Source organism: Leptinotarsa decemlineata, unplaced genomic scaffold (assembly GCF_025532065.1).
Source record: "Leptinotarsa decemlineata unplaced genomic scaffold, Ldec_3_MD MMD2_tig00000882_RagTag_RagTag, whole genome shotgun sequence".
Classification (NCBI taxonomy): domain Eukaryota; kingdom Metazoa; phylum Arthropoda; class Insecta; order Coleoptera; family Chrysomelidae; genus Leptinotarsa; species Leptinotarsa decemlineata.
This window is the reverse complement of record NW_027412556.1, coordinates 17173535-17185936: the sequence shown is the minus strand read 5'-3', so window position 1 is coordinate 17185936 and position 12402 is coordinate 17173535. Positions and strand designations below refer to the sequence as shown.

General features: G+C 35.0%; 1 protein-coding gene across 1 annotated transcript in view; it reads right to left on the bottom strand.

Annotated features, from left to right (window-relative positions):
- LOC111513432 (glutamyl aminopeptidase) overlaps positions 1-7619 on the bottom strand; it is a 40289-nt gene extending 32670 nt beyond the window's left edge. Inside the window, exon 1 of the mRNA XM_074175158.1 lies at positions 7410-7619. Coding sequence (XP_074031259.1) covers positions 7410-7461 — 52 coding nt within the window. The 5' untranslated portion in view covers positions 7462-7619. The remainder of the gene's footprint in view (positions 1-7409) is intronic.
- Positions 7620-12402: the final 4783 nt, after the last annotated feature.

The following is a 12402-nucleotide window of genomic DNA, read 5'->3' as shown; positions in this document are numbered from 1 at the left end:
GTAAATTTGCCTGTATTTGTTCTGCATCAGGTTCTCTTCTTCGTGTTAGATCTTCTTTAGGAATGTGTATGGTTTTGTTTAATATATTGAATGTGAGATCTTGTTGTGTTTTGATTTGTACTTGTTCCCCGATAAGTGATTTATGACTGTTGAATTTATGGATGTTCAAGTTTTCCCAAATGTCCATGCGGTTTCCCTTGTTGATTTGTTTTATTAGTTTTACGTTCTCTGGTGGGGGGAAATTATCTTTGTTTTGTAAGGCGTGTGTTGCAAGGTTTGATTTATATACTGTTGGATTTATGTATGCCTTTTTGTGCTCATTGTACCTTTAGATCAGTTTTTTCTTGGTTTGGCCGATATAGAATTTATTGCAGTCCGAGCATTGTATACTGTATATCCCGTTTTGGTCTTTGTCTTCTTCTTTTTCATAGTTGTTTATTTTTTGTGTTATCTTCGTGTTCGGCTTGTATGTGATGTTGATGTTCAGTGGTTTGAAGATGTTTGTTAGTTTCTTGGCTTGGTGTCCTACGTACGTAAATGCTGTCCATCGTTGTGTTGTTTTGTCTGTTGGGGTAGCTTAATCCTTGTAACTGATATTACAAATATTTCAAACTCATAAATATTTACTTACGGGTGACAAAACCACGTGCACCTAGTGAAACTAAAAAGTTATCAACGATAACTGTCTTCAACTGTCAAACACCTTCCGATAGATGCAAGCAACGCTGGTGTTAACCGAACGGATTCCGAAATTTTACGAATGTACCAACCAACCCCTGTTCCCAACCAACCTCGGTCTCCCCTACCTTGCCAACTTGTCAAAAAACAATAATATTTCAAAGTATCTTCTACCTACTCATTATCTTTAACGCCATGTTGAAAAAAGCTTTATCCAGAGTATAACGAATTTGTCCGGTACACAAATCAGGAAAAAATCAGAAATAGGTGACTATATACCGATTGCACTCATCTCTGTATTCTCCAAACTTTTTGACATAATTTTATTCGACATGATTGCACACGTAAGAAATTTAATATCAGAATTTTAACATGGCTGAAATTGAGGTGAACTGTATCGAATCTCTTGCACCTTTACTCAATTCATATACAACTCTTTGGATAAAAGATGTCAAGTTGATGTAATCTATACAGATTTCAGCATGGCATTCGATAGTTTCCCATCAACAATTAATACTGAAGTTGGATATATGTCGAGTATGAAGGTAAAACGTCGTATGTATTTTTCGCAGAGTCGGGTTTCCCCAATGATCTAATTTGGGGCCGCTGTTAGTTTTGCTTTTTATAGATGACATATGCGCTTCGATACAATCAACAAAACTGATGATTGCTGACAATTTGAAGTTTTTCAGAGAAATACGTGATTCATCTGATTGTATGTTGCTCCAGAGGGGTTTCAACTCCCTCCAAAAGGGGTGTAATGAGAACAAACTCTTCAACTTACATTTTTTTCAAGGGCAAAATACAAGCACTACAGGAAAAGCCTTAGGGCGCTCTCAGAGCGGTGCTCGTGCGAAAGTAGCGATTCACATTGGAATTGAATCGCTGGAGATTAAATCTATTTGGAAAAACGTTCTCAGGAAATTTATTCTACATGAACGCAGTTCTCCAGATGAAAGATTTCTTAAACTCAGTACACCTCGAACTTCAGTTCGAGGTGTACTGAGTTGAACCTCAAAACAATGAGCAGCCACAGTCCGTCTCGTATTTCTGATCTATTGGTGAAATCAAATGTGCCAAGTCACTTCATCACCTCTCGTAAAAGTATGTAAAGAAGAGAGACAAATCTCCAACCTTTCTTCGATGTTCCAGGTTATCAAGGTTGCATGTGATTTTCGCGTCTTCAATCAGGAGGATGGCTCTTTTCTGGATGGAATCCAGCACCTTCAGGGTATGTTTGGGGGCAGAGCACCATACATGAGAAAAATACTCCAAAGAAGGTCTGATCTGAGCTTTATAAAGCGTCGCTGGAATTGCAGCCTTTGCAATTCCAGCGACATGATTGTGTCAAGACATATTGGTGTCCATTTCAATCCTCAACGAACTTATTGAAGCAGAAAACGGAATTATCTAACCTGACATTATTATATCCAGTTCGAAGACATTTATCTTCTTGGAGAAAACCGATGCCTGGGTTTTGTGGCATTGAATTGAACCTGGTTTCTTTCACCCCAGTTCAAAATCACTTCTAGATCCTCATTAAATTATGCAACCTCCTGCCTCCGTAGCCGATATCCTGGAATCCAAACGGAATGACGAGACCAGTGTGCTGTCATCAGCAAAGCAATATATTGGATTCATGGTTTTCTCCAATAAGTCGTTGATATACAATAAAAAAGGAGTTGGAGACAATATGGATCCTTGGGGAACACCAGCGTTGATGGTGAAAGTATTCGAGAGATATCCATCGACGGCCACTTGCAGGGAACGTTCTTTTAGGAAGCTGAAGAGCCACACACAGAAAGGATCCGACAAGCCATAGCATCGAAGTTTGGCCAGCAAACCCTTATGCCACACACGGTCAAAGACTTTAGAAATATCAAGCGCAACAGCTCTTGATTTTCCATATTTCTCGATTGTGTTATTCCAAATATGGGTTACATACGATAGAAGGTCGCCTGTTGATCTTTGTTTTTGATGATCGCTCAAGATGTTGAAGTCTTCCAAATATTTGAGGATATGATGGTTTACGACTTTCTCCATGATATTTGATATCACTGATAGCAAAGCGACTGGTCTATAGTTATTTGAAAATTGTTCCGAGAGCTCCTAAGTCACTGGGATTTGTTATAAGAAACTGCAGTGAGTTTAGATCATTTCTGTCTGGAATCATAATCAAACAAAATACATTGATATTTTGGAAGGTGTTCAAAAGAAATTCCTCAAGATTGCGTATCATAAGAAACATGGAGACTATCCGGTTAGAAATCATGAATACATTTGTTTTTCGAATGAATATATTTTTGTAACATTGAGAAAAAGACGAGAAATTGCAGATCTCATTTTCATCTATAAACTGATCAATAGTTCCATGGACTAACCATGTCTATTGTCCCAAATTAATTTTAATGTCCCTTGATATCCGCCCAGATCCGCATTAATGTACCCAATTGTCAGTACCATCTCTACAGTCCAGTAACCTCTATGTGCAGAAGTGTCAATGAATACTCTATAGATTTATTTATTTCTACCCTGATTCAATTTAGAAATAGTTTATATAGATTAGTTCCTAACTGAATATCAAAATTTTCACTTATCCTCCCATTTATCTAGAAATAGTTACCTGCTCTATTAATTTATACTCCTTTTCATGGGCCTTAGCTTGTTGGATGTATTACCTATAATAATAAATATCGTTGTACTCTACCATTGTGTAGATCCATGGAGATTATCTCTTGTGGATTATCTTCGAATTGTAGTTTAGTGTTTTGTTCAGAAGTTTTCGAATTCACAATGTATCACCACAGTATTATGAAGGTAGGTATATCTGTGGTTTCCTCCACAGATAAACTACAGCTGATATGATATGATATGACTGACGTATAAGAAAGAGAAGTATCATGTGGTCCGAGAGAATCAATCACGCAGGGAATTCCAAGTATTTGCATTGCAACTGAAAAATGTTGTTTCTTTGCCGCCGCTTGACATGATTTCTTAGGAAAGAAAGTTTTTGGCTTTCTACTATTCCATCTTGATATAGAAAAATGTGGGAATCTTCCAAAGAAAAGATGGAAGTAATCAATTTAAAAGAAGTAACTGTATACATAGATGTGTAGATCATGCAAAGAATTAGCTTTCAAATTAAACATGATTTCTTGCTATTTAGAATTTGGGATTTGAGAACTTGTGCATGAATTCAATTACCGTAGAGTTTTTGTTCATATTACCCAACCTATGTTGACAGTTTCAATGATAGCATTCAGTATATTTATATTTCTTGATCTTCATTGAAGAAATGTGGGAATCTTTCAAAGAAAGGAAGAAAGTAAACAATTTCAAAAAATCAATTCTATACAAAGATTCATTTATTATAATTATTTAATTATTATTCCTCCAAATAGGGATACATTCTAATATACAACAAAGATAATAACGTTAAACATTAATATACATATGAACACAATAATACAAAAATATCTACTGATATTTGGTAATATTGAATAATAATAAAATAAAACAATAAAATACATTATAATTTGGTATCACCTTAAGTCTCTTAAATGGTTTAATAAATGCCTTTTAAACAGAATACGTCTGAGTCTGGCAAAAGACTCTTTTGAAAATTAATATTTTACTGTTAAACATTTTTGTTTGATCATTTACACACACCAAACAGTTTGATCTTCCTCTTGAAGATGATCACTTGGTGATCGAAACACGTGTCGAGGTGTTAAAATAACGATTCGGTGTTGGGAAAAAACTACAGTAATATTCATTACTACACCACCTTATAGTTCATATAGTTTATTTTATTTCCTTTTTTATTATATATCCTTGTTTTCTGCTCTGTATCTATATAAAATTGTTAATGATGTATTTTAAAATATACTTATATTTAACTGACTATATTTCAGATGCCACGAAATTACCAAAGAAAGACTGAGACCAAATACAAATTAGGAGACTTAGAAAAAGTTATTCAGGATGTTAAAAGTTAAACACTTTCACTTGGAAAAGCTGCTGCTATTTATTCTGTTCCGAAAAGTACTATACATGAATATCTCAAGAAAAAAGTTATAAAGGAGCTAAAAACTGGCAGAAAAGCTATATTTTCTGAAGAATATGAAAGAGAGTTAGAGGACTATACCATGAAATGCGGTAAATTATTTTATGTTTTAACTATAGAAATGGTACGAAAAAAAACATTCAAATTTGCCAACGTGAATAATTTAAAGCACAATTTTGACAAAACATGTGAAATGGCAGAAAAAGACTTGTTCTATGAATTTGAGAAACGGCACCCTAATTTTTCACTACGTGAACGTGAGTCCACTTTTATCAATAGAATTACGGCTTTTAATGAAACAGAAGTGAAAATGTTCTTCAATAATTTGTAAATTTTACAAATCAAACACCACTTTGATGCCAATCGAATATACAATGTGGACGAGACAGGTATATCCAATGTCCAAAAGGCCAGAAACAAGTCGGTATGGCAACAAGTGGTGAAAGAGGTACTACAACGACAGTTGTCTGCGCTGTTAGTGCTTAAGGAAAGTATATTTCTCCATTTTTTATTTTTGAGAGGAAGCGTATGAATACGTTACGTGTTACGTGTTGGCAATCCTGTTATGATAGCAGCCGTAAGTGATTCAGGTTGGATCAACGAGAACTTATTTGTAGATTCGTTACACCACTTCATATCTTTTACTAAGCCAACAGTTGCAAATTCAATCTTACTTATTCTGTTATCTGCTTTGTCGCCAGAACGGAATAATATTGTTATCTATTATATATTCTACCGCACACATCTCATCGTATGCAACCACTAGACTTAACATATTTTGGACCTCTCAAATCTTCATATACTAGGGAACGTGACTGGTACATGACTGCAATCGTAGGCCGAATAATTACACAGTATGAAGTTGTAGAACTTTTCACGAAAGCTTTCAATCGCATCAGCAACTTAGAAAAAGCAGATTGCATCAACGTCAAATGTCGAAGAAGCGTCAACACCGGATGTGCAGATATAGTCGTCATCAAATGTGCAAAGTGTAATGACACCAAATACGCCGAAAATATCGACATTAGATTATATACAGCAGAGACCAGTTACACCAGCAGCTACGTTGGACAAATCAATCCCACTTGAAGACATCCTTGATATTCTTAAACTACCACTACAGAAAAGTAAACGAACTTTCAGAAAAAAAACACTCAGCTATAATAATCAGTAGAACCCCTATAAAAGACATTAAAAAAAAGAAGAAAAAAGGGTTGAAAGTTTGTAAGTACCACTAAAGGTAAAAAAGGAGTGAAGAATCTTAAATTATTTTCCTATGATAGCATTTATACAAAGGCTCAAGAAAAGGACATATCGTGAAAGAAGAAAAAGGCCAATGAAGAAGAAGGGAAGTAAAACGAGTATTATTGCCTATTTTGTGATGAAAAGTATGAAGATCCTCCTAATGAAAATTGGATAGAATGCTACAAATGTAATTTATGGGCCCACAAAAACTTTACAAGTGGTGAAAGTACATCACGAGGCTTTGTTTGTGATTTCTATTCTGATTAGACTAGAGTCGTAATAACCCCACAGACCATCTGCAATTACCCCACGTGTTGTGGGGTAATCCCGGACTCCAATTTTTTGTTTTTGTATTAATATTTTATTTTACATGGAACATTTATCCACATTGATTATGAGAACATAAGATTGATTAGTTATAGTTAACTTCAAGTAATAAATAGCATTCATAACCTCAACTGGCTTTGTTTAATTTCAGTTCTTCCTTAGGTATTCGCATTTGCCCCACTCTCCCCTAGATCATGCGAATAAATAACTTTCAGACATAAACTGGAGTAAAAAACCCTCTCGATACACCAACTCTCATATAAATATTGAAGTACACTAAAGAAAAATACTTTCCAAACAATTACTTTCATATGTCTACTGAATTACACAAAATACACTTTTCTCCATTCAGTTTGTATTTATTCCAAACGTATTCCAAATAGTGAACGAAAGAGGCAAAATTTCACACACTTGGGACACTGTCATCCTCACTGGTGGACATCCGATGTTTCGGAATAAGATACTTATCTTATTGCCTCTTCAGCATCAATCTGAATAACATTATAAGATGAAGAAGTCAATTTATTCATAAATTTACGACTTTATGTCACAAAAGTGTTCAATCTACTCATACCATCGATTACAGTATGTAATGAGTAGATTCAACTCATTCGTGACTTGAAGTCGTAATTTGTTATCGATGACATGAGTAGAGTTAACTCATTCGTGACAAAAAGTTATAATTTCATGAATAAACTGAGTGCTTCATATTATAATTCCGAAACATTGAATATCCAACAGTGAGCTTGACAAGTGTTCTATGAAAGTGAAATTTCTATTATTGTTAGATAAAACTCACAGTTTATTGGCCATCAATCCGCCATTCAATTCTTTTCAGAATATTCACATTACACGTGGTCTTGTTTTGTTACCTTTTTTGTGGGAGAATATTGAAGTTGTGTGTATTTGATTTTTTTGCGAATTCTCACTGAGTATGAACTTGACCGACAATCGCATAACATCAACGAACATTATAGAAATAATAGAGACAGATATAAGTATAATATTGTAAGATTTAACATTCCGAATGTAGGAGTCATAAACCTACGGTTATGAGAATCATAACAAAAAATAACATGCAAGCTCTACTCACCGCCAGTTGAACAAGTCACAACCAGACCCAATAAAAACACAATTTTTGACATTGTTATTCACAAAACTTTTTTCTACCAGAAATACATTTCTATTTAATCGGTACGTCACAATACTAAATGGTTTATTCAAAAGTAAATTTAATTATTTTTAGATCATTTCGTTAATGAACTCAGCTTATCACAAGTTATCGCAAACTGAAAACTAATATCGTAAATCGTGTATTCGTTCTTCGAAATATATACGGAGAGTCAACAAACCATAAACGTTTGTGCTTACTCATTTACTGGTAATTCCTTGCTGCCCAGTGTTTTATTTGATATGAATTCAACTGGTTACACACCTGAACAAAAAAGAGACTACGTAAATGCCGTCCATCAGACACACGGGATTATCATTATCAATTTTAATTTAACTCGTTTGTTACCAAGAATTTAATGGGATTCTGAAAGTCCACACTAATGGGAACGGAGTGTTTCAGTGCCAGGCTAATTTTCGGCCTCTTTTTTTTTTAAATGTCTTCTTACTAAAGATACGTGTCTGTTTACCGATCAGACCGGTACTGAGGTCGATTTCGAAGATTTCACTGGAAAAACATCATATTTTGTTACAATTCTAAATATACTACAAAAGTAATTACGTAATAATAAAATTTTATAATGCCAATAGAATATAAATAATACAGGAATATAACACAGGAGTACATTGCTGGACTGAATATTCTCTTGTTTTCAATTCCTCTGGGCAAAAAATATTTACATCTTTTTATTCCTTTACCTAGTTCCGATATTTGATCATCTTTTTCTTTGGAATAACCCTATAGATAAATTTTCAAATCAGTAATTTCATGGAATATACTGACTAGTTGATCTCACCTAGGTGCACCTTTCTGTAGTTCTTCATTTCGCTCCAACACAATAAATATTTGTTCGTTTGATAACTCTGAATACCATTTCCCATCTGAAGTTTCATTCAAAAAGAATATCCCTACAATCCTTTTTTTATGTAAATAACGATGCCAAGTTCATGTTTTGAGAAGTCTACTATCAAAAGCAAAACAAAATAATTGTGATTTTTCATCTTCTTGTGATGCACTGTTTGGAACCTTTGTTGTAGTAATGAATTTAACTGGAGTTTTTTTCCCCACATTAAACCGTTATTTTAACACCTCGACACGTGTTTTGATCACCAGGTGATCATCTTCATTTTCAAGAGAAAGATCAACCTTCCTCTTGAAGATCAACATCAAACCGTTATTTTAACACCTTTTCACATGTTTCGATCACCAAGTGATCATCTCCATTTTCAAGAGAAAGATTAACCTTCCTCTTGAAGATCAACATCAAACCGTTATTTTAACACCTCTTCACGTGTTTCGATCACCAAGTGATCATCTTCATTTTCAAGAGAAAGATCAACCTTCCTCTTGAAGATCAACATCAAACCGTTATTTTAACACCTCTTCACGTGTTTCGATCACCAAGTGATCATATTTATCTTCAAGAGGAAGATTAATCTTCCTTTTGAAGATGAAGATGATCACTTGGTGATCAAAACACATGTCGATATGTTAAAATAACGGTTTGATGTTGGGAAAAAACTCCAGTTATATCCATTTTTTCTCTTGTTTACGAGCCGCCTGACTTGTCAATTTCTTTCAACTCTCCAGTAAAAAACTGAAGCCTTATGGACTCATTGGGCTCTTATGATACACAATCCAACATTCTCGATAGCTATATCAGTTTATGCAACTCCTCGTTAGATATTTATCATATTTTTCCTGGGTTGTCTATAAATTGCTTACCTCTTGTGATCCAGAGCGGTATATACCTTTATTGCATTGGCTGCAGTAGAGGTCATCACTATACAACCCTATTTTGTTCAGATGTCCAGCGAGTGAGTCATCTCAGTTTTGTCAGCTTTTCAATTTTTTTCTAACAAGATTCCTTCTTGAAGATTTTCCTTGTATGTGTTCAGAACTTTTCATGTTTCTTATTTTTCCTGATATTTTCCTGTGCCGTCGATTTTGGTGCTCCCTCAGCTGGTTCAGGGCTCATATATATTATTGATGATCTGTGTCTAGCACACTATATGCTTTTTTGTAGCCCGTCATTCTGAGTGTCCAGGCATCCAGTACAGAGTGAATCAATTCCTGTCTATCAGTTTCTTTACTTCTTCACGGCATTTCTCGATTTCAAAATGTCCCAAGAGCAGTATGGTTGTCTGTAAAAATATTGATCTGTTCATTTTGATGAGGCTTCATTAAAATTAGGGGTAGCTCTAGTGTGAATTACTGCCAACAGAGTACATTTTTTTATTACACGCTTTATATATTGGCTTCACATGTATGTATGTTGGTTTTTTTGTAACTTTCCTTTTCATATCACATCGGGATCTGTATTTGACAGAATTATCGACATTATTGCTTGATCTATTCGAGGGCAGATGGCGCTGTACGTAACCTCCTTGATATATCGACATTATTGCTTGATCTATTCGGGGGCAGATGGCGCTGTACGTAACCTCCTTGATATAATTCTAACTCACTTTACATGAATTTATTCATTTGAAAAAAGTATTTTTTTGGTAACACGCGCGCCTGCTGCCTTATTTGTAACCTTCCTTTGCGCGCCTGCTGCCTTGGGCTTGGTAGCTGATTTTCAGGCTCTCTTTCCGGAATCGAAAAATATCAATGGCCATTTTTCTAAACAAATACGGCTGATTGATCCCAAAGTTTAGATAAAATAAATATAGTTTAAAAAGACTAAAAAACACGCTTTTATAGCATACGAAGTTGAACAATGAAAATAAATATGGTTAAAAAAACTATAAAACACGTTTTTAAAGAACATAGAACTAAAAAGTTAAAAATAATTTTTTCAAAAATAATCGTTAAACAATAACGAATGAAAAATACTAGTATTATTGTGAAAAAAGCGTGGGCGCTTTGTGCCACATTTTTTGTATATCAGGCGCCCGTCGCTTTTTCCACAATAATTGTTTTAAACTAATTTAAAAAAAATTAACTTTTCAGTTCAATGTTCTTCAAAAGCGGTTTTTTAGTTTTTTAAACTTAATTTATTACACTTTAGTTTCTGTTCCATATTCAGTTTTCTATCCGTCTGCATACTAAGTGTTTTTACTTAGTACCTATGTGTACTTCGGTGTCATGTGATCCGTGAATATGTTTGATGTTCGTTACTTCTCACATACCGACATTTTAATTATGCCCAATTCCTTGCTTCTCTGTGACTTTTTCATTGGCACCCGTCATTACAAGATGTAAAGGGGGTATATTCAAACTGCTGTTGGTACAGTTCCCGTTGCTCTCGTTTTTCAAAAACAGGCGATTCTGTTTGAGAACAGTTTTTCAATTGAAGGTGTTATGGATTCAAAAGTAACTACATTTTTCTACAATAAATATAAATTATAAATAACATCAGTAACTGTTTTTTTGAATAAAACTATGTACCGAAGGTTTCATAGTTTACAACACAGGGCATTCATCCTGCTTTATTATTCCACTCGTATACTCGTAAAAATTAAAGATATTTTGTATATCCTCTCCCGATTATTGACCTAGTAACATAGATACAACTTGAATATATCTACGAAGCTGATAGTGAAATTTATTGAGTAATAATTTCTAATTATCATAAATCTTCTTCAAATGAGTTAGTGACAGGCACAGAAGGAGATTGGCTGAAGTCATACAAAAATAACTAGTTTCATTATCTTTCGTAACATAATACGGCTGGAATAATTGAAAAAAACTACCAGAACTACTTAAATTGATATATTTTTCTATCGAAAAGAAAATTGTAGACGATTAGGATTATGCTGATCTCTTATATTTGTTTGTAATGGTTACTGGATTATAGTCCAATAAATAGGGATCAAACAACAGGTGTTCACTCACTAAGGCTAGGGCTGCACTGCAGGAAGGTTGGTAGGATGGTGGATGGTAGATAGCTGCCTGGCGAACATCTTGCTATTTATAAACATAAGTAACAGAACGACGGTAGCCCCCCCCCACTACCATCTAACCTCCAGAAACCATCCGAAGGTACGCCAGGCGTCTATCCAACCTAATCAGCCGTGTTTGGTATTCCAGCTAGGTAGCCTAGCTATGGATGAAAGCCTAATAAGGTATGTATACAAAAGAAGGGCAATTTGGGACCCAGCAGACCCATTAAGGAAAAATTCAAAAATTTTGACGACACTGCTGATATAGCTCCTCTGAAGTTCGTTGAAGTTCTTTGCAATTTGCACTCAGTCAACTTCAAAAGTAGGTCGAATGCTTCAAATGACATCCTTGAATATAAATAAAATTTGTCAGGGTGTTGTCGTAATTTTTTTGTAGACTCTCACGAATTCTCCGTCCTGTTGACGCCCCAAATTGTAACTCTGCACCTACGGTTTTTTATAACACAATTTGCCACTATAATTCTTGAATATGAACTTAGTAAAATTTTTTTCGCAACTTCAGAGAGAGGCATGATTGTTACTTTTCCGCTGTCAGTTGGATACTGGCTTCATTTCACTGCGTCCAGGATGCATTGCCCCTCCACCATCCACCTTTACCATCCACCCTCCAAGCGACCATCTAGCATCCTGCAGTGCGGCCCCGGGTTAAAGGTTTGTTGTTTCCGCACCCGCTGCCATCGCGAAAAAAAAACAAAAACTTGGCATTTTCTTCAAATGCTCACTTATATCCTAATTTCAAATTGGTACATTTTAGCCAAATGAAAATATTTGGCTTTCTATTTCTCCACACGTTAAAAGGTAAGACCTCGTTAATCCTTAGCTCGCACAAGATCGTAGGGGTGTGACAGCTGGTTAACGGAAAAACAGATTTTTTTAAAACTGCTTCTACATAAACATTGAATAACACGAAAGAAAAAGTAGTTTCCTCATTGGCGGACTTCGAAATTTCGGAATAAGACCCTCAACTGTTGCACGGGAAAAAATATCGAAATCGGACCAAATTTGTA